At 47.1% G+C, this 22,522-nt stretch overlaps 3 protein-coding genes, 1 long non-coding RNA gene and 1 pseudogene across 4 annotated transcripts; 3 read left to right on the plus strand and 2 right to left on the minus strand.

Annotated features, from left to right (window-relative positions):
- The first annotated feature begins 3,112 nt into the window (after positions 1-3,112).
- On the plus strand, positions 3,113-7,524 carry LOC136452299 (uncharacterized). Its single transcript, XM_066452921.1, has 5 exons — positions 3,113-3,752; positions 5,129-5,234; positions 5,829-5,972; positions 6,634-7,232; positions 7,374-7,524. The coding sequence occupies exons 1-4, from the start codon at positions 3,475-3,477 to the stop codon at positions 6,898-6,900; spliced, it is 795 nt and encodes a 264-aa protein (XP_066309018.1). The 5' UTR covers positions 3,113-3,474; the 3' UTR covers positions 6,901-7,232; positions 7,374-7,524.
- An 862-nt stretch (positions 7,525-8,386) lies between these two features.
- On the plus strand, positions 8,387-10,854 carry LOC136452300 (uncharacterized). Its single transcript, XM_066452922.1, has 7 exons — positions 8,387-8,581; positions 8,711-8,772; positions 8,900-8,983; positions 9,322-9,376; positions 10,035-10,170; positions 10,358-10,408; positions 10,506-10,854. Exons 1-7 carry the CDS (start codon positions 8,494-8,496, stop codon positions 10,603-10,605), a joined length of 576 nt encoding a protein of 191 aa, XP_066309019.1. The 5' UTR covers positions 8,387-8,493; the 3' UTR covers positions 10,606-10,854.
- Positions 10,855-13,448: 2,594 nt separating this feature from the next.
- On the plus strand, positions 13,449-14,233 carry LOC136450046 (uncharacterized). Its single transcript, XR_010758246.1, has 3 exons — positions 13,449-13,521; positions 13,640-13,905; positions 14,016-14,233. It is a non-coding gene; the product is annotated as an uncharacterized lncRNA (long non-coding RNA).
- Positions 14,234-14,770: 537 nt separating this feature from the next.
- Positions 14,771-22,503, minus strand: LOC136454744 (glycerophosphocholine acyltransferase 1-like). The gene is made up of 5 exons (XM_066455052.1): positions 22,419-22,503; positions 22,232-22,332; positions 15,724-15,819; positions 15,560-15,653; positions 14,771-15,002 (listed from the first exon to the last, which is right to left on the minus strand). The coding sequence occupies exons 1-5, from the start codon at positions 22,501-22,503 to the stop codon at positions 14,887-14,889; spliced, it is 492 nt and encodes a 163-aa protein (XP_066311149.1). The 3' UTR covers positions 14,771-14,886.
- On the minus strand, positions 18,355-20,615 carry LOC136450043 (3-oxoacyl-[acyl-carrier-protein] synthase I, chloroplastic-like; annotated as a pseudogene).
- Positions 22,504-22,522: the final 19 nt, after the last annotated feature.

The raw sequence follows: 22,522 nt of genomic DNA on the forward strand, positions 1-22,522 counted from the left end.
ATGTTTGTGTTAGTATCCGTGTCCGAGGGTTGATGGCGGCGCCTACAACACTGTTCGGGCACTGTTAGGTCGGAAAGGGCTTAAAGTGCCCGTCCCATCGTGTCCTTGTGGTGCCTTCCTACAGGCGTACAGGGCATGGCCCTCGATACTGCGGTTGACTCAAACGTCCTATCGTACCCTGTGCTTGTCTTTATGAAGGATCAGGGTGCAGTCGTCGGGCGAGGCGGAGCCCGCCCTCAAGCGTCGGGTGAGGCGGAGTCTAGCCCTTAGCCGTCGGGCGAGGCGGAGCCTGCCCTCGGACGTCGGGCGAGGCGGAGCCCACCCCTAGCCATCGGGCGAGAAGGAGCCTAGCCCTCGGGGGTTGGGCGAGGCGGAGCCAACCCTCGGTGGTCGGGCGAGGCGGAACCAATCTTCCGTCGTTCGGGCAAGAAGCGCAGTAGCGTTCTCATCTGACCGGAAGTGTCAATGTTCGATGGTTATTAGTTCCACCTCGTTGGGTACCCCGGTATTAGGTCCCCGACAGGGACCATGCAGTTCTGGCCACATGGCTACACCGGTGTTGGCGGTCTTTAACTCGCATATTTTGACCGTCAAGTTAATCTAAAATGACAACTTTCCATGCTACATCCTAAGTAAGATAGTTTTGTCTAACGAGTTCTACGAGTTTTGATGACTTTGAATTGTTTTGCAGGATATACTCAAAATCGCGTTAAAAGGATATTAAATAGTACACGTGCTTGGCGAAAATTGAAAGACATTTGAATTTTGTTTCATAGCAAAATAGTTTCAAACAAAGATTTAAAGCACACATTGATAAGAGCTCGTCGAGACGATCGAAATACATATATTGTTCATGTATATCGGAGACCAGACGAGAGAGATATAAAATTCGCAAATTTAAAAGGCGGCACTCTACAAAATTTGACGTGAGCATGCAGCCATCGTGGCCATCAGGCCATGCAAAAGCTGCAGGGGGCAGCTGGGCCCCGCTGCTCCCCACCCACACCCAGCAGGGGAGGCCATCTCCAAGCCCCGTCCTGCAGGGCAGCGCGACGGGCCGCGCGCAACACCGAGGCAGAAGCAGCGCAGCATCCCAGGACCAGGGTCACCCGTCTTGGCCTACCAGGTGTCCATGTCAGCAATCCGTGGCTCGCTGAAGAAACATATTTATGGACGTTTTGGTGAGTTGATCAACGGCCAGTTTGATCCGGTGGTCACCAGGATGGCAGGATCTCTCCATGGACTGAAGGGTCCATACACTAAAGCAATCTACTTATCTTTTGATATACATTACAATAATAAACGTCATGTTCGTTTGGGCTGGTTTGGCTTATAAGTCATAGCTGAAAGTACTGTTGACTGGTTTGGTGTGAGAGAAAAATATTATTCGTTGGCTACGAGCAAACGAACAGGCTGAAAATGAGTTGTATTTAGAATCGGGGAATACTAGATTGTTGTGGCTCTAAAGCGGCTTCACTAAATGCTTATAAGAAAAAGTTCTCATGACCTTCTTAATTAGGAAACCAGATGTGTGTACTCAGGATCGGAATGGCATAGCTTCGCTACCAGCTTTATAATCTGTTTGATTTAAAGTTGTTTTTTACTAAACAATTTTTTTTTTTGCAAATAGTATTAATAAAGCTCATTAAATCATGCTCACATAGGAGTAAGTTAGGATGAAGCTGGAAATAATAGTTTTCAAAGCTTCACCTTATACTTGTGGGCCCTGTGTAGGATTCTATTAGAGCAAGCTTTAAAAAAATCTAATGTTGAGTTGTTTTGTTAAACGATTTACTAAAACAGCTTTAGCTTACCGGAAAAACTAGTACTCAGGTTGAGTTGTGCTAGAGCCTCGGACTATTGAAACCGATTAATTTTACTCCTTAGGGCCTGTTTGGGAGTATAGTAAACTTTTGCACCCGTAAATGGATTACACCTGTATTTTATTGTACACAAGAAAAACCCTTATAAGAGAAATGGATGTTTACTGTTCAGAAAACTGCTGTTTGGGTAAGGGGTCAAAGGAAAAATCGACTTTGTTGAACAACTCGACATGACCACATCCATTTGATTTGTACACTGCAAGAAAACTGCAAAACATTACCTCGCCTTGCAAGGATTTATCTAGAAAAAATAATAGGAGATCGTTCTAATTGAAAATACAAAAGGTCGAGAACCATGGTTTATCAGCAAAAAAAAAAATTCACTCTCAAACTCTGTTTTCCTATTGCGCATGAAATGCAACCGAGCCAAACCAAAATGGGAGCTAAAAGATTCAGATCAGAGCACCAAATTTCCAATCGAAGTATCAATTGGACCATTGAACTGAACAAATTTCATATCAAGAGTTCGTACAGGAGCTCCAGAAAAATCAGATGGAACCATCAATCGGGAGGCCATGGTCACATAACTGTCTGTCGGTGATTTGAGTACGCCGTATCTGAGTCCACGGACTCGATTAGCTGGCGTGGCTTTGCCACCCAACGTCACTCGCCGCTGCCGTGCTGGTTCTCCAATCCTGCACGGCCTCGCCCTCGTCCTCGCAGACTCGCTGCTGCACGGAATCGACGCTGCGTAGCCATGGCCATGGGAGAGGGAGCTGGGGAGGGAGGGATCGAGGGACAGCGACTGAGTGACGGGAAAGGAGAGAGGGGGAGGGACAGCGCAGATGCAGAAGGCCACGGAGCCGGGTGTCATCGTCGAGACGGCACTCGGGTAATTGGGGTTCCGACCGCCGCCGCCACAGGACGTGCGAGAGGCGCTCGAGGAGCCCGATGTTTCTTGTTTTTATTTCCGGGCCTTCACAGGTATTTATTTTTCCGGTGGTTTTAGCCCAAAACCAGTGTAATTTTTAGTAGGCTCACCGGCCATCCAAACAGCGATTTCCATCTTGAGCCGGAAAAGAATTGTGGCCTGTAATTTACAGGGGTTTTGAGTAGAATACCGGCCTTCCAAACATGCCCTTTTAAGACAGTTCCAGTCGACGTCGACGTCGACGTGGCACTACGAGGTACCTTCCATACTGGCCATTGGTCCCACATGTCAATCACACTCTCTCCTTCCTCCTCCTAGCGCCTGCTTAGTGGGCCAAACGGAAAGCTTCTCGCGGCCTACTCCGAAAAGCCAAAGCCCGTGCGAGGGAGCTTTTCCGCAGCGCCCCGCATCGGCCCCGGCCGCCTCACTCGCGCCGCCCTCCGGCCTCCGCCGCCTCGCGCTGCCTCCCGCCCCCTCGCACCGACCCCCTCACCCTCCCTCGCCGGAGCCCCTCCACCACCGGGCGCTTCCCTCGCCGGAGCCCCTCCCCTATCAGGCGCCTCCCTCGCCAAAGACCTGTGAATGTGAGCCGGCTTCCGGGCTCCTTTGTCCTCTCTCTGCTCGCCGCCTCTTGCGCTGCTTTCCATTCTTTCCTCGCATCCTGCGGAAGAGGGGAGAGGCGAGAGCGAGCCTCGACCGCATCCAGGGGTGGGGCTCGGTATGGGGGGAGGCGAATGCGCCCTGGGAGACGCCGCTATAGGCGAGGAAACCCTAAACTACGACGGCGATGACGTCGAGATGGCCGACGCGGACTCGGACACGGAGGAAGCCCTAGCAGCTGAGGTCTCAGCTGCAACTGGAGGAGCCGCCGGTGGTGGCGGGCACGCGGAGAAGGACGGACAGGAGGGAAAGAAGAAGAGGAAGAAGAAGAGGAACAAAGGGAAGAAGAACAAAGGGAGGCAGGATGGGGCGCCAACCACAATCGCTGACATTAATCGGTAAAAACCCTTGCACTACTCACCTAGGGTTTTGTGTTTTGGGCTATGTACGAATTGAGGATGCAAACTTTGGTTGGATACCGACTGGTAGTATTTTGTTTATGGCTATCGGGGTTCATATAGCACTGGAAGAATTTGTTCATGCCTTGGACATTTCGAACTAAAAACTGTTAGGGCCTGTTTGGATCCCTAGATTCGAAACCCATTCTTGGAATTAGATTCTAGGTATTAGATTAGACTCAACAAGAAAAGAATTTAGAATTACTCAGATATTTATTCAATTCAATTTTCTTGTTTGGATGTACATGGAATCCTTTTCTAAGAATCAATTGTAAATGTTGTTTGGATGATTGGAAATATGGAATATCCAAATGCAGCTGCTCTGTGTACACAACAAGATCGATATCACTATCGCTCACAGAAAACTCAACCTCTCACTACCCAATCTTCTCTCTGCAAATAACAAGTATGAATGTATGATATCTTTCTGCACACAATGTCAGAGAGCATGATGTGGCCATCTTCCCTCACGAGGATGAGCATGACATGGTTGTCTTCTGGCTTTAGGTCTCTGTAGACCACTCCAAGCATATGCAGGTACTCCATCACAAGGGGCACTTCTGCTTCATAAAACATGCCAAAAATGAAAAGAAACACACACAATAGAACCTTCCAAAAATGTGTCTATCCTAATTTAGGCATCAAGTTCCACAGCATTATATGCAGCTCTCCTGTATGTTCGAGAAAAAATAAAAAGAATATGGTGTAGGCTGTTGTGCCTTATGTTACATGGCAACACTTCTTTTGATCTGAAGAGGTAGAGTTTAGCTTTTGAAGGGCAGGCCTGGTGCAAGCGGTAGAGTCTTACCGCCTGTGACCGGAAGGTCCCGGGTTCGAGTCGCGGTCTCCTCGCAATGCACAGGCGAGGGTAAGGCTTGCCACTGACACCCTTCCCCAGGGTACGCCCTTTAGGTAGAGTTTAGCTTTTGAGATGTCTTCTTGGCAAACTGTTTTGTTTGATAAACAACTTGTAGTTATTTGAATCGTGATCGATTTTTTTATCATGTATTGATATTCAAAATGAAGGGCGGGCCTGGTGCAAGCGGTAGAGTCTCACCGCCTGTGACCGGAAGGTCCCGGGTTCGAGTCGCGGTCTCCTTGCATTGCACAGGCGAGGGTAAGGCTTGCCACTGACACCCTTCCCTAGACCCTGCACAGAGCGGGAGCTCTCTGCACTGGGTACGCCCTTTTTTTTATTGATATTCAAAATCTGCTTTCCATTACCACTGATTTGGCCCAGGAAAGTCTATTCTCCTTTTGCATCCAGTATATGTTAGGCTGCTGAATTTCACAAACTCCTTTTATCCCTGATGCAGATTTGTCCTTGACACTTGCAAGCGCTTGAAGGAGAAGAAGTCATACCTTGTCTGGAATGCTGTTGGCTGCCTTGGTGTCACTGCTGTCACTGATCTTGTTAGAGAGGTATGCAATGCTTATGTTGAACAGCGCTGCACTACTACTGAAATTTTATTAGAAGAAATAGTTTAACTAATAAGTGGCTTATTTCTTTTCTACTAAAGCAGTATAAATGCCATTGAATATTTGTATTTTAAGCTTTTGTTGACCTTTTGTTTTGCCTGGCACTTCAATGGTAGACCTGTATAGTAGTATTCCTATCCTTCATTGGAGATCTGTTGCCCACTGCTCTTACAAGCATCACTGCCTCAGTTATTTTTGCAGTTCCTTGGATTTGTTTGTTTTGTGTACTTGAGAGATTTGGAGTTATTTCAGGAGAATCTCTGAAAAATATTACCATCTACATACTTGTTTTGGTGACAAATCAATTTGCAGTTAAGTTTCTATTTCATTGCTACCATGTTATGAACTCCTTAGCATTAACATATACATATATATATCATACTCTGTATTATGTAAAAGCAAATGTCATTAACATTCAATTTTAGGAGTTAGTATATCAATTGTTGTGTTAAAACTGGTGTTTGGTTTGTAGATGTGTAGTTTGTGATACTTATATGTTTATTCCGCCGTAGTTATCCTAAATATATTTGATTCCAGGTGGAGGCTATTCAGAAGTGTGGTGGGCAGACTATTGCTGATGGAAGCCGTTTCCGCACTGGCGGTGGAATTCTCTGGAACATCTTAAAGTCACGGGAACCCAAGGCTTACAAGGAAATAATGGCCAAGGGGAAGGAACTTGAGGTACACTTTTTTATTATTATGAAGGGATTAGTTATGTGTATGATGCCTATACTACGAAAATAACAACAAAAACAGGTACAAAGTCATTTAGTCCCAGGCAAGCTGGTGTAGGCTATAGATGAAACCTGACATGACCCACAAAAGTGGAAAAAGAAATAACCTAGATATGCTTTAGCAATTATATACAGGAGATAAATGTAGTAACTTGTCTTTATTAAGTAATTTGTCGTTTTCCTCAACTTTCTTCTACCTTTTCAAAACAACTTTGGAGTCACTGTGCATGCCCATCATTATCATAGAAACTTTGGGTATTGATTTCTTCTTTGAGGTATCACTGCCTGTGTGGACTAGAATTCAGTTCGGTATTAGATTGCTGCCTCTGTAATGAAAATAATTGAAGGAATCATTGTGAGTCCCCCCCCCCCCCCCCACCCCACCCCACCCCACCCCAATTTGTCGACATGAAGAACTGAGAGTAAATTACTGTTCCTTTCCTTTCGTTTTCTTTTCTTCCCAAGACACTATTTTGAGCATTCTACTAACACATTGATATTTTTCTTTGTCAGTAAATACATGTTTTGGTGATCCTTTTATTAATTCACTGGTCTTTTTTGGCATCTGTTGTATGGAATTAACTCATATACCTGTTTCCTCCTTGCAGAAGCAGTTTAGGTATACAAGACGACCACAGATTAGCAGAAACGAAGATGCTAGTTCACAGGGCAGTGCATTAATCGATGATGAAAGTGAAGCGCAAGAGCAAAAGGAAATGTTGAATGATCCTGAGCAGTTGGATGATGTGGAGGAGCCACCTGCATCAGATAACAAAGCTCAACGCAAACCACTGGCGGACAGAATTCGTGCTCCTGTTGCTTATGACGATCTGTTTGAAGAGGGAGAGATACACGAAGGAGAACCACAAAGTTGAAGCATTTCAAAGGTTATGCCTCGTCACGAGTTGTGAGGCCCAAAGGAATGGCACATAATTGCAAGAGCATGAGTATGAACTAATGAACTACCACTGCAGTGTAGCAATTTTTCCCCTAAACATCATCCCCGTGATCTTGCAGCGATAGAGATTTTGTTGCTTTCAGTGAAACCAGTGTTGGGCCTGAATTCAGTGGTCAATGGAAATCGTGGTTATACAAGTTTTGGGTGTATAATGTATTGTTTTTTCACCACACTATATTGAGGAAGAAAGAATAGTGCGGCTTTGCATTTACTAGCAGTCTAGCACTGTAGAATCGTCGTTAGGTTTAGGCCCCGTTCGCTGGTCTGAACTTTGGCTGAAACTGGCTGAAAAACACTGTTCCGGCTGAATTGTTGTGAGAGAAAAATACTATTCCGGCTAAAAAAACAAGCCGAACAAGCCAAATTTAAGACAAGCGAACGGGGTCTTAGTGTTGGCTCTGGCCTTGCTGGGGTAAAAATGCCAATGACATGCATTTTAAGTTGCTAGCCCTTATCCATCCTGAGTATGCTTTACGTAATACGTAGTCACAGGAAATAAAACCAAGTATAGCAATGCTCAATCTAAGGGTTCAACACCTAAGGGCCTCTTTGGAATGGAACAAAGGAATGTCCAAAGAATACAAAACGGATAAAAGATCCGAGGTTCTGAGCTCCAAACAAACGGCGTGTTCGCTGGTTGGTTTCCGGGCTGGCTGGTGCTGGTTCGTTGTGAGAGAAAACACTGCTGGCTGATTGAATAAGCCTGGCTGAAACCAACAAGCGAACAGGGTGAAAGTGATCTAAGTAGTACTACTTGGATTCTTATGGCACTTCGAAATTCTTGCGTGAACTAGGCTTTTATTTATTTTGGAAAAGAAATAGGTGTAGCTAGTAATTTGTATATGAAGCTTCTGTAAAGAATTTGTGTCGCAATATTTGAGATTCAACTTTTGTTTACCTAACTGAAACATAAGTTCTTTTTGTGTTTGTTTTTATTAAATTTAATTATGTTATATACTCCCCTGTCTCCTTAAAAAAATATAATTCTCACTTCTCGATTAGTCAAATAATTTGAAGTTTGATAAAAGTTATATATAAGAACATAAACATTTATGATACAAATAACCATTATTAAGTTAATTATGTAATATAATTTCCTAGTAGATCTACATGAAGATATAAATGCTAATACCACATTAAAAAATTGGTTAAACTTAAACAAGTTTGACTGGCACAGATCTCATTGTTATGTTTTTTTTTACGGAGGGAGTAGATTTTGCGACCAAAATTTGGACAAATCTTTTAAAATCTCGCTTTCAGCGCTGTCCCTTGACTGAATTCAGGCGATTTCAGATCCTCATGACAAATTTCCAAATTTCCCCGCTACAAATTTAGCGGCTGAAAATTAGCAGAGTAATAATAAATTACTATACTAATATAATTGTATATTTCCATTTCGCAACCCCAAGTCCCCCACCGGAACTGCGAGCCAAAGAAAGGTCGAAGCGTCGTCTCTTCCGCACGGAGCCCTCGTGCCCGACCTCCTGAGATCAGAAATTCAGAAGCGAGGATGGCGACGACTGCGACTAGGCGGTGGTGGAGGCGGCACGACGGCGGCGACGATGACCCCGACGACCTCGTCCCCATGGACACCCAAGGTACGATTCAATTTGGGTACCCATTCAATTTCACGCGCGCTCACCTCCCCGTTACCCCGCCCTTGGTGTTTTAGACGCTGCTGACGCCACGAAATCGAATAATTGTTGCTGCGTTGATGCGTTTTGCAGAGCAAGAGGAGCTGGTCCGGTCGCTGGAGGCGAAGCAGGCGCAGCAGAGCCGCCGTTGGAGGGTGCGTTTCAGATTCCCGATTCCTTCGGCCTGGCGTTATGGGAGGAGAGACCTTCCGTGGGCGCAGGGCTCTGGTTTGTGTCTAGATTTGACGATTTCGTGCTCACATCACCTGCTGTTTTGCGCAGCGCGTCTTCGCGGGGTTCGTCCTAGGTTACGCGGCCTTCCTTGTCTACTCCAGTTTCCACCATGCTTGGTCTCCCTGGGAGCTGGTTGGTTGCTTACTCCTATCAACTATTCTTCCGTTTATGATGTTTAGTGATCGTTTATGCCCAATTGTTGATGTACACCTGCCATCATTTGGGGCCCCAAGATAATTCAGGCACTGCACAACGAGTTCCTTTTATATTGGATTAGGATCATAAATATCAAAATCATGTTATTTTGTTCTGTACTTCTTATGCTTCCTGATAACTGAAATGCTTGCAATAAATAATTAGTCACTGATGTATGCTTGGCACTACGAAGAATCATTATTATTGGAAGAATCAAGTTTTGCTCATTGGTGTAGTTATCTATTTGCCTTAAACTGTGCTTCTCAAATTAACAGCGGTACCATGCTTACTTCATGGAAGATTTGCCTGCACCAATGGTCATAATTGCAGGTTTGGTATCTCCTTCAACTATTTAGTTTTAGCTTGACAAGTTCTAAACAAACAATGTGTTGATGCTTCTAACTGAATTATTTTGGATCACGTTGTTATTTAGTCAAAGTTGACTAGGGTGCTTACTTACAATTTGATTTGCCACCTAAAACAATTGTGAGCTTCTCCATGTTATCAGAAGATGTATTTATGATTTATAGACCACACATGTTCATTAATCATTATACTGTACAATATTGATGATCATATAGGGGTCTACTTTGCATAGTTGTGTCTGCGTGCACCATATTATTCACAATGCTTATATTTCTTACCTTAGTTCTGCCAGGGCTTCCCTGATCATTTGCATCAAAAGGCTGTTTAGACTCAACAAGTTTCATGATTACGATTTTATTTGTATGCTAATGGCTACCAGTAGATAGTTGTAACTTAGGAGTCTGAAAGAGCCTAGGGAAAGAATGGTACTGATGCCTTACCAGTACCTGGTTGTTAGTAAATTATTCCATTTGGATTCCCGTTTTGTCCTAGGATCCCCATATAAAATGGAGAACACAGTGCTCATAGCCTGATAGGCACAAAGGCATATATATTACCTAACTCAAAATAGTTCTCCCAACACTTTGATCTGAAGATGCATATATGTTAAAATAAATTGCAGATTGGATAGCTGCTCTAGCATGCCTATTTGCTGTTAAAGGGTTACTACAGAATTCAGGCCCATCAAAGAAGTGGATGTGGTATTCGTGCTATATTGGCATTTTGGTAGCCATCTTTTGGACATACTACATATTAAGGTATATCATCTCAATCAACTATTCATCTCTTTTGTCCTCCCTGAGTCAATCAAATGCTTTGCTAAAATGTTAGCATCTCGACCAATTTCTATCATGACAGTACTATTCTAGCTGTTGCAGCTACATTAACACACAGCAAGAAATTCTAGGTATTGTCTTCTTCTGACTGTTGGTATTGGTGTTGTAGGTTGCCAAGAATTCGATGGGATGTTGCATGGCTCCCACTCGGCCCTTTGATGTAAGATGGACTTGAATCTCTCTTAAATCTTCTTTCAGCAACTACTCATGAATAGTAGTTAACATAGATTTTCTTGTATATATGTGCTACTGTGCAGGGCTGGTGCATTGAGCCTTTATGTGGACCATGTGCTGCTGGAGTCGATGCAAAATATCAGCACATTGAGAAGTTACATGTATAACTTTAAGGCCTTGTAGCTATATGTGGAACAGGTTCAGGCCATTTCTCCTTTTTTAGTGGCAGAGTTGAGGAGGCACCTTGTTACATGGTGTATTAAGTATTAACATGAATTTTTAACCTCGGTGACTACTTGTGCATCCCTTTGGCTTTGTGGCGGGTGTATATACCAGCTGTGATGTCAATAGGCACCACAGCTGTTTGAAACATTCCCCTGCTTCTACTGATGTTCATATTTGTATTAAAAATTGATGATTTTAGAGGGGCTACACCGCAGGGAAGGTTTTAACTCTAGCATTGCGATTCCCCCATTATGGATTTTCATTTCAAATAATAGGATGATTTCTTTCTTTGCTTTGTGAGAGAGGATGGCTATGTATTTCAGTGACGACGCATTTGGTTTGGGGACTAACATACGATGGGATGATCCCGTCTCTATTTTTTAGGCAAACAAGGGCTATCACCGTCATGTGTACATCCGTACAGGTTGGTCCGAGTAAATTGATGATCTTGTGGTTTTTGTTCGAATGATTGGGCAAGTGATGAAGGTGAACAAAGAAGGAGTTGTTGACGATTTGATGCATAGGTGGATTTGTTATAAGAGATATGACGAGATGTATGTTGATCTTAGAGGGAATCTTTTATAAATTCATACAAAAGATTATTTTTTTTGTTTTCATCCGCTCATTAGTAACTTATTTTTAGATAATATATACGTAGTAGATAGAAAGAATGCTCAAGTAGTCCTATTGAAATCGTCCGTCCGTCCGGACGCCGTATTCTTGGTCTGCGTGTATCAGCCCTATTTACTCTCTGCGTCTTTCGTCTCTTCTCTCAAAAATATCTCACCATCGCTCTTGCCACGTGCTGCTTTGCGTCGTGCGCTTGCTGTTGCTGTCTTCTCCGTCGCGCACCCTATCTCGCGTTGTGTGGCTCTTCCATCCAGCGCTGCGCTCCATCCTACCTATGCCCCCTCCATCACCGCACCACGCTCTATCCCCCACCGTGCCCGCTTCAGCTCGCTGTGCGCCGCGCCCCACTACTGCGCACTGTGTGGCCTCCTCTGTGCATGGCGAGGTGCTGTTGGGGTGCTGTCGACGCAACCATTCCCCACTAGAAGGTTGTGGTCGCTATTGACCCCATGGCCGTCGTGATGCGTGACCTTAGCAAGGAGATGTCGCGGTGAAAGCGCATGTTGCAAGCATATGTTTCAAGTATTTTCAGAAGTATGTTATAATTGTTTCATATGGATATTGCAAAAGTAGATCGGGGGATGTTGCAAGTGTTTTAGAGGCACATTGCAAGTGTTCCAGAGGTTTGTTCAAAAATGTTTCATTTGTTCTAGACGTATGTTGCAAGTGTTCTGATCTAGATATTGCATATGTTTTACACATGTGTTGCAACAATATGTTTCAAATATTTCAGTTGTTTCAGTATTATATTGCAGTAAGTGTTTTTATGTTGCAAGTTACATATATTTCGCACATATGTTGTAAGTGTATGTTCTAGATCTGTTTGCATACGTATGCTGCATTCAAGTGTTTTATGTTGCACATCTTTCATGTTGTTCAGAGAGTCAAGAGGCACGGGGAGTGATGGTGGAACGGCACGTATATCGGGGAATTGGCGCGGCGGTGCCCTACAGACGGGGCACGCTCGAGGCCAGTGGTTGGGGCACGATGAGGGCGGGGCGCAAGTGCAGGGGTGGAGCAAACGGCCTCAAATCGAGACGAATAGAGTGGGCTGCGAGTGCAAGGCGAGTCCTCCAGACACACTGGCTGCTGCGATAGAACGGATGCGCAGAAAAAAAAATCAACGGACGGGTGCAGGCTGCGCGCGTCCTCTTATTTTAAGTACAGCTGTAGAATTTGTTCGGATACAGACACACACCACCACACACCCGCACACCACACACACGGTATACGAACAAACCTACAACTATACCTAGACAACGAACGCAGCTGAGAGGTATTCGAAGATCAACAGACTCCGAGCGTGGCGGGCACGTCACTTGACCATTGTGGCACGTCTGTGCGAGAGGCAACTGAAATTATTTAGGGAACTACTGTTCCCGGGTGAGACGCTGGCATCGAAGCCAGGCTTCGAACGCGGGCGGGCAGCGTGCTCACCTGCACCGCTAGCCAACCGAGCCAGAGCTCATTCTCGCCCACGGCAAAGTGGGATAGGCCTTCCTAGTACTCCGTAACTCGGCCCCGTCCAATGCGAGACAGGGGAGTCGGGAACGCAAACAGATAGCAGCATCCCGCGACGCCGCGTTGGAAGCCTCGCCCTTGCCGATGCTCGTTGCCTCCCGCTTCCTATCTCTGCCGTCACTGCTGGCGCCGACATGCCCCCAGCGGACCGCCCCCTTCGTCCGCGTGGCCACGCAGACGCTGGAAGCGCCGGAGGCGCCCAAACCGCCGCGGCCGTCCCCCAGGCGCAGCGCCGTTGCTGAGGTCAATGGGGCCCCGGACCCCATCGCCGCCCTCAGTAGGTACTCCCTAGCACAGTTTGCTGCTGGCGCTGGCGCTCTGCTTCCATTGGCAGAGACGAGGGATGTTAGGATGCGGTCAGTAGCTCAGTGCTCATCGATTTCAACTGAAGCCGAACCCTGCAAATTACGCCCTCTGTGTGCAGGTTTGAGGAGGTACTGCATGAAAGCTTAATAATATTGTGCGCTCTCTTCTTTTTCAGGCCAGCCGGTCTACTGGGCTGACTCTGTACTTGCTCTGATACCATAAAAGCGTAATAGGAATTGTGGAATACGCGATGTATTACTTAGGGGTCTGTGTTGTATATATATAGGTACGATGGGGAGCCGGATACGGCAGGCCCATGGGCCGTGTCACGTTTACAATCTAACACTGCAGACACAAGACTGCAACATAATTCTGCGCCACTGCGGGGACACTAGGCGTTGGGATGACCTCTCTAAGGTAGTGTCTGCCTGCCCGGGGCCTTTGCATTCTCTGGTGAATCGGTGCTAGCCTGTGGGACTAGGGAGGAGAGATGCTGACAGACAGATAGCAAGCTACTGAACTTAGCGTGTTTCAGGTCTTCGAGTGGATGCAGGAGCGCGAGATGACCAACGCTGCATCTTATAGCAGCTACTTCAAGTACCTTGGACTGAGCTGTGACCCTGCGAGGGCTCTTCAAGTGTACGGTGTCATCAAAGACCGAATGATGAGGGTCCATGTCTCCGTCTGTAATTCGGTTCTCGGGTGCTTGATGAAGAATGGGAGGTTGGACAGCAGCTTCAAGCTCTATGACTTGAGATGATACGAGAAGGTCTATCTCCTGATCCATTCACCTACAGCACCGTATGGGACTTTGACCCTTTCGCTTTATTTGTCTGTTAACGTTGTGACTTGAATCCTGTTTGTTCGGCTAGGAGGGCATGATTTTGATATAGCTCTCTTGTGTCATCCAGCTGCTGTCAGGGTGTATGAAGTTGAAGCAGGGCTACACCAAGGCAATGGGATTGATCAATGATATGAAATCCCGTGGTCTTCAGATGGATATTGTGATATATGGCACTCTTCTGGCAATATGTGCATCTCATAACTACTGTGAGGAGGCTGAAGTATACTTTCAGAAAATGAAAGATGAAGGCCATAGTCCTGCCACTCCCCATATGTGATTATGGTAGTTAGGATGGTGGCTGAAGAAGGAACTGTCCATGTTCTATCAAGGCCAGGGATCTCAGGAACTTGGTCATGGGGCTCATCTAGGTCTCCTTCCCTGGTTTAATGTCTTTTGCGTGTTTATTCTAATTACCTAGCATATATAAATTTAGTGTGTGTGTGTGTACGTGCGCAGTGTTTGGATGGTTTTCTTTGTATCCTTTTTCTTCCCTTCTTTAAATGATGATACACAGATTTCTCGCGTGTTGAAGAAAAAAAAAAGAAATGCAACTTCACCTGTGATTAACGAGATTAATTAGTTTTAATATCATTATTCACTGGTGACCAAGTGACACATGCAGTAAGTGTGTCAGGGGCAAACACAAGCCCATCTTCCCTCCCTTGCTATTTCATAACCCTACCCTTTTGGGTATTCAGTTCATTTCTCTCAGTACAAAGCAAGAGGGCATGCAACAATACAGATGCATAGCAAGCAAAACGAAGTACTCCAGTACATATAGTGCATGCTAGACCTTAATAAAATGCAAACATGTACCTGTAGGATGTCATGACTTCAGGGTCCCTTAACAACCTCTGTCGACGCAGGACGTTAACTATGAGGAAATACATAAGTTCCCACAGGGTGTAAGCAGCTAGTGGAATAAAAAAGAGCCATGTCTACAGATATGATTTATCCTCCACATATGGCCATGTATCTCTGGCTTCTCTTCCTTCTGGGTGCATGGCAGCAAATGTTTGTGGATTCCACCATCGGATAGTGAATAGAACAATCCCTGCAGAGGCACTCAATCAGTCATGAAACCCGACCAATATTCAGAAACAAAATGCAATTGATAAAGAACAGAACTACATAATCCTAGTATACCAAGGACCTATATGAAATTTGATAAGGCATCAAGTATATCCCTTCTGTAGTTCAACTGAATCTTAACAGGCCCAATTGCACATTTTTGTTGAATTCATCAGACTGAGTGTCAATAATTTTGTGTTCCTCATTGTTTCATATTTTGGCATCACCATTCCATTTGTAGTTTCCTTGAAACTTTCAGATATAAAGGAAGAAGGAAGTTCAGCCAGACAAAAATGGGATGTGTGGGTTAAAGAATCATGAACGAGAACACTAACATCACATACTAATTAACAAAGCGAAGAAATAATTCAAATTCAAATAATGTAAAGTCCCCATAGATTACTCACACAACGGGTCAAACTCAAATATGTCAATAAACTGAAATGATTACATATTTTCACTAGAACAAAATGATGTTTACCTGAAAAAATAAAATGCTGTATGTATTGAATCCAGATATTCATGTCTGAGACCACTTACCCGGTAAGAGATGTATCAGGACACTAACAAGTTTGTCAAATGAACTAAAAACCAAGCTGCAACGCCACACAATTAATGCCCAAGCAAGTGGACCCTGTGAGGATTTAAAATGATTAAATACATCCTGGACAAGCTCTGGAAATAAACAAGGGTATTTTTCATACCTCTGCAAACGAGAAGCAAACCATGAAAAGTTTTTCATCCTTTGGATAGAAGAGAATCATTACAAGGAGAAAGGTGTTGGCATAGTAGCAAAAGTCCTGCAGAAAAAAGAGAAAAAATTAACCTCAAGGTTTACACACAAGATGATGGCTTTAGAAATGGAGAAGATCCCATCAAAAGAACACAAAACTGTTGCTTAGCAAACTTATATTTGTGACAACATTCAAACTGTAAAATGAAACAGAACCTAGAATATTGACCTAGATATAATGTAGGCACACTATTTATCAGGTAAATCAGGTAAAGGGCTATTCCTGGTACACTAAAAAATACCATCGACACTCCACATCATTAGAATGGAGTGGCTCCTCTTTTAAATTTTAAAGGATAAAGACATGAGATATGTGACGATAGGTCTACCGCTTACACACAGCCACATAGGAATATTGTGCAACTGCAAGATGTTGGGACAATGTCATACAACAATATATCACCCACACTCATCATACTAATACTAGCCATTGCTGCCCGCGCTTCGCTGCGGGTGATGTGCTTGGTATAGGAAAAATCTTAGGAAATATGGCTCATGTGTCTAATATGTTTTCTCATCGCATTGCTATGAAAGGTTGGTCTATTTGATACATTAAATAGAAAGTATGGGAAGGAAAGATAACATGCCTTTTTTCATTACAATGTTGTAAACCAACAAAGAGGCTGGTTATCATTATATGGTGCCTATTCTAGGCCAGCAAATCAATAACATGTTAGTGGAAAGAAGTATTTGATGGAGTTGGGCTCAAGAAACTAACACACTTAGATTCAAAGCACAACATTGGCTAGGATTACATTATAGGTAGAAAGAGCAAAAACTACAACACAAGTACGCCGCCTAACGCGAGGGTTTACAAAAGAGTGAATTAGGATCCACTCCCCTTAGCCAAAACTACAACACATTTCGTAAATCTGGAATTACACGAAAGATTACATGGCATCGAACACTAAATTATACCGGGATTTAAAGTTATATGGTTAAGAGCAACCTAGTATAACCAAGACGTACTCCAGAAGTTGGGATAGACGAGGGCAATAGAGAAACAACAAGATAATGATTATCCAAAATATGACGTATAACCAACAGGTGAGCACATTTAATGCCTCTCCTTTACATGTAGAGATTTTTCACACGCGCAGAGATGCCCGCTCCTCCTACAACTGCGCATGCCTACCGAGGCCACCTCGGTAGCAACGTACATACAACCCAAGCCGTCTCTTAGATGCATGGATGCATGTGTAAGTATAAATGTTCCTGCATGGTCGGTGAATTATTTTTATCTGATGGTAAGAAGGAGAGGCATTAAATGTGTCCTCCTCGCTGACTTGTTTTTATCTGATGGTAGCATGGAGGGGAAACATTAAATGTGTCCACCTGCTTTCGACACACCCTGCGTAGGTGAAGATATCGAGTGCTTTCAAATTTACTGAGTGAATTTCTAGATAGCTTAGGGAGGCACTCGTGCATGCATGGAAATTTACTGCCTAGTATCTATTGATAGTAAATTCATTAATATAGAGGAAGAAGGCACATGTGATGTAAATGCCTCATGTCATAGTAACTTTTTTTATGTAAAGGACATGTGAAAGCACACCGATGTAAATCCATGTACCATAGTAACTTTTTACATGCAAAGTACACCTACAGGGAAGCAAGCAAGCAAGACCTCAACATGCATGCAAAGTACACAAACAGATAGCTCATGCATGCATGCAAAGCAAGTAAGGCCCCAACAGCATGTACGCACGTACTCGCATGCGTGCCAACCACCATGCTAATTAGGCACCGGCCATGCATGCTGAGAATCCACCGTCCCCTGCTACGCGCCACCATCCATTTGCGTGCCGCGTACAATCAACAGGGCATGCAAAGTACACCTACAATTTATATTGTCCTTGCATGCATGTTCATTCAATTTTTCGTCTACTTCATTGAATATGTCCACTTGCTTCATCTATCCACTGCCATGGAGAAAGACCGGTTATGACGCGCTTCATCTGAGTCGTGGAATTTTCATCTAACGCACCAACTAAATAGAACGTACGTGGACACCTTGGGAGACCGCCGATTCGGCGTGCCTTTGTATCTCTAATAGAATGATAACGATTCATCATTGACCATCTTGTGAATTTTGGAGGGAGAAACTTATTGCTCGACCTTAAGCTAATTATGAGCACGTGAGGAGCAAGGAGTGAGGTTTGGATCATTCCATTCAACTCACCAAATAACCAAACAGAATATAAATAGTAAGATGTGCTAACAGGACCACCTTTTATTTACCTCTAACCAAACGATGTAAAAGTTCTTTTTACTTTATTAATAAAATCCACCCCTTCTCTCAAAAAAAAATCTAGCAAACACGTAAGTCAGGCAAAATGGTGTAAACAGGCCAAAACCCATCTTACAACGCTGCCGCACTAGTGATCTTTTTTTTTTCCTGTCAGTCCGTTCGTTAGCTTCAACATCTGGTCCATATATACATACATGCATGACAAAAGGCCCTGTTGTCTACTGTGACGACCCAGGGAGATCGAATTTTCGTTTTCTCTTGATGCTGCCGTTTTACACAATGCATTACACAAACACAAACAAACAATTCTGTATGGGGACTTTTCACTATGGCTAAAAAACATCAAGGAAGGCATATATCATGTTCCACCAAAACATGTAGTATAGTGCTCTTGGCCACTCATAGCCATTCACAAGTCACCAGGGTATGGGCTTGAACGGTGCGAACACTGCCACCGAGTTGTGCCCACCAAACGAATTGGAGATACCTGCATGCCAGAGGGACGAACTCATCATCATCACCACTACACCAGTGCCAGACTTCCAGGGAGGGAGCAATTCAGTTCTGTACTTGTATGTATTGACAGTTCGCCACTCACCGACGTGTACCTCGTGCCGCTGTTTTTACCCCACTCACCGTGTCAAATTCATAAACTGCCGGCTCAGGATTCTGCAGTCGATAGAGCAAAGCCAATAAATAAATAAATATCACTACGCTTCCGGTACGTACAAACGTCACATTTGTATAACAACAAGATAGAAATTCATTCGAAGCTTGATTCAATTTCTCAGGGACCAGTAGTTTCAGAGATGTAAATTTACTAACTTGTATCTCGTTGCAAACTTACGAATTGGTTTATGGTCGGATGCACCCAGCCGGTGGTTATCGCTTTGACGGTAGCAATGGCTTCCAGCCCGCCGGCCGCGCCAAGGCAATGCCCGATCATGGACTGCAAGAAGACACCCACACAGATATCAGTTACATCATGCATCATGCACGAACTTCATGCCAAGTTTTTGCAGCAAAAACAGATCATCGTCAATTCGTCATGGCGCAAGTAAATACAAGATCGATCGACCACCTTGGTCGCGTTCATTTTGATCTGGGACGGGTTCTTGAACACCTGCTTCAGTGCCTTCACCTCTGCCAGGTCCCCGGCAAGCGAGGAGGTCGCGTGAGCGTTCACGTAGTTCACCTGCAGCAGCGGATGCATGCATCTCAGATTCTCAGTGGATGGATCACCACGCAGCTTACTAACCCGTTCACGCCAATGCAATGGGCGAGGCATTTTGGCAGGCACCATACCTCCTCCGGCGCCACGCCGGCGTCTTCCAGGCTCCGCCTGATGCACGCCGCCGCGCCACGGCCGTCGGGCCTCGGGTCCATCAGGTGGTGAGCGTCGCAGCTCGCCGCGCCGCCCAGGTACTCCGCGAGGATCGGGGCGCCGCGCCGCCTCCCGTGACTCGTCATCAGCTTGCAGCGTGGCAAGAGCCGCACGCACCGCACGACGAACAGTAGCGGCGAGCACAGACGCACGCACACGTTCCCTCGAGAGCGCGGCGACGGCGCGCACGTACCAGTACCTTCGCCCAAGACGAAGCCGTCGCGGTCCCTGTCCCACGGCCGGGACGCCGCGCCGGGGTCGCCGTTCCGCCGCGACAGCGCCCGCAGGGCCGCGAACCCGCCGAGGCAGACGGGCGCGACGGCGGCCTCCGCGCCGCCCATGACGTCGGAGCGGCCTAGCCGGATCTGGTCCACGGTGCTGTGGAGGCAGTGGTTGGACGTGGCGCAGGCCGTGGAGATGGAGTAGTTGGGGCCAAGGAAGCCGATCCCGGCGTCGATGGAGACCAGCGCCGACGCCGCGTTGGGCATCGCGAACGAGATGGTGCAGGGGGAGACTCCCTCGGCCCCTTCCTCATGAAGTCCTCCACCCCGGCGGAGAATGTCGTCGCACCGCCGTTGCCGGAGCCCACGACCACGCCGGCGCGTTCCTTGTCGATCTACGGGCCGCTGCGATGGTTAGAATAGATTGGTGGGGTCGGCAAAGCGGTGAGCGAACCGCGTGCCTGGCGTGTGATCGGCCGACCTTGTACATTGCTCTGGAGCCGATGGCGAGGCCGGTGGACGCGAGGGCCTTCCTGGCGGCGACGAGGGCATAGCGCTGGCAATCGTCGAGGCGGCGGTCGCTCTCGTCGTCAATGTGGCCCTCGCAGGAGAAACCGCGGATCTGGGCGGCGAAGCGGGTGGAGAACCTAGAGGTGTCGAAGCGGTCGATGGGGCCGGCACCGCCGCTCCCGGCGAGGAGGCGGTCGTAGTAACACCGACACCACGCCCATCCCCGTGATCACCAGCCGCTTCTTCGGGTTCGACTCCCGCCACGGCGTCCGCCGCGGGGCAGAGGTTGCGTGCGCGAGGGCACGTCGGAGCAGCAGGGCCGCCTCCGCCTCCGCGTGGGAGGCCACCATTGCTCGCCGCGCCGCGCGCCCGGCCCGCGCCGCTGCGCCACCATGGCCGCTGCGTGCTGCCCCGGCGCCTCCGCACCACGTCGGTGTGGGGCCCGCCCTACGTGACGACGCATGCTGGCAACGTGAGCAAGGCCTCGCCCGCGCTGGGGGCCTCCTGTGCCGGTGGCCGCTCCGATGGACCCGCCGCGGCGCGGCATCACCACGCCCGCTGCGCGCTCTCCCCGCGTGGGGCCCGCCCTAGGTGACGACGCGCGCCGGCAACGTGAGCGTTGAGTGATCCACTGAAAGAGGATACTGGGGGAGCTAGAAGATGGAACCGAACCTGAGGAACACCGGATCGACTCCATGGCTGGGCTGCTGTCGTTCGCCACATCCCACCACCATACACCGGCATCTCCATGCCGTTGTTCGTTGTAGCCCGCTAGTCACTCGACGGGAGCAAGGACGCCGTGGGTCGGAGGAGCGGGTCCACGCCGCTGCAAGGGGCCACCGTGGCTGCGGGCAGGGCCGTCCCACAAATTTCATGGGCCCTTGGGCCAGTAAGACACTGAGGGATGTCCGTGGTCGCGCTCGCGCCTAGCCCTAGCACGCCGACACCGTCACGCAGTCCGCAAACACACACTCACGATCGAGAACGAGAATACGAGCGGCCGTTGCCAATTGGTACGCAGACCTGTTGGTACGCACTGTTGTCTTGCCGGCATATGGGCTGATAGCATCTACTATACAGTATACACATGGTTACCCTCATGGGCCCCCAGCCTCATGGGCCTATGGGCATCGCACAGGCTGCACCCCCCTATAGGACGGGCCTGGCTGCGGGTCGGGCCGCACCGCAGCCAGGGCCCGCCTCTGCCGGGGAGCCGAGCGCGCGTGGGGGAAGGGCTGACGCCGCCGGTCGGGGAAGGGGCGGATTAGCGCCGCCGTGGATCGGGGAAGGAGCGGGGCCGCGCCACCGTGGGTCGAGGAAGGGGCGAGGCCATGCGTCGCCGGTCGGGGAAGGGTCGGGGACGGGCCGCGCGCTGCCATCGGAGGGGGAGGGACGCGGACGCGAGAAGAGCCGGCACCGACATCGAAGCTGCTGTCCCATGACGCCTCCTCGCCGGTGGGGGAGCGGTGTAGGCAGCACCACAGCAGGCCGCCACCGGTGCCTCCTCGCCGGATGACATCTGAGACTGAAAAAGGAGAGAGAAACGTGAGCATTCAATGGAACTGGAGGGAGATGAGAAGGGTGGGGCTTTCGTTATATTTTTTTCGGGCAACCAGCTATTCGTCAAGCAAAGTGTGAGCAGCTTTTGCATGCATGCAAGCAAGGCCCCAGCGGCATGCGAGGATGTGTGCCGACCAGCATGTAGCAAGCGCCGTACTTTATTTAATGAGTACACTTGCAGCTGATTCATCTATCTCATCTGAGCCGTGGAATTTCAATCTAACGCATCAAATAAAAAGAACTTACGTGGACACCTTAGAAGGCCGCCGATTCGGCGTGCCTTCATATCTTTAATTATGTGCTATTTACAACTATTTATCCTTTCATTCAACAAAGCTTTCTATTGTGAGATTTGTGGTGCGAATAACAACTAAATTTAAAGTAAAGTAAGACACTGAAACTAACAACCTTAAGTTATGAACTAAGTAAAATTCTGAGGAAGCACATTTCTGGTACTTGACGCATTTCGAATGTGAGATAATAATGGACTCACCAGGAGATAGTAATGCCATTTCTTGTAGTGGTAGTAAATCCAGCGGAGCGGAACGAATATGACATAGAACAGGCAGTACACATATGGCACATCCTGTGGTCCTGCAAGCAACACCAGAGCCAACAAGAATCTTATGATGCACAGTACGCAACACCCAACCAAATAGATCAATGCTGCAGTAGCTTACTGGCACCCAGGAGATAGCAAAATCCCCCAAATCCAAGAACACCCAGCAAGTGTGTGACCTGCACATTTAAAACGAATAGCACCATATGAGAACATTCCCTACAC

The sequence above is a fragment of the Miscanthus floridulus genome, chromosome 5, assembly GCF_019320115.1.
Source record: "Miscanthus floridulus cultivar M001 chromosome 5, ASM1932011v1, whole genome shotgun sequence".
Taxonomy (NCBI): Eukaryota; Viridiplantae; Streptophyta; class Magnoliopsida; order Poales; family Poaceae; genus Miscanthus; species Miscanthus floridulus.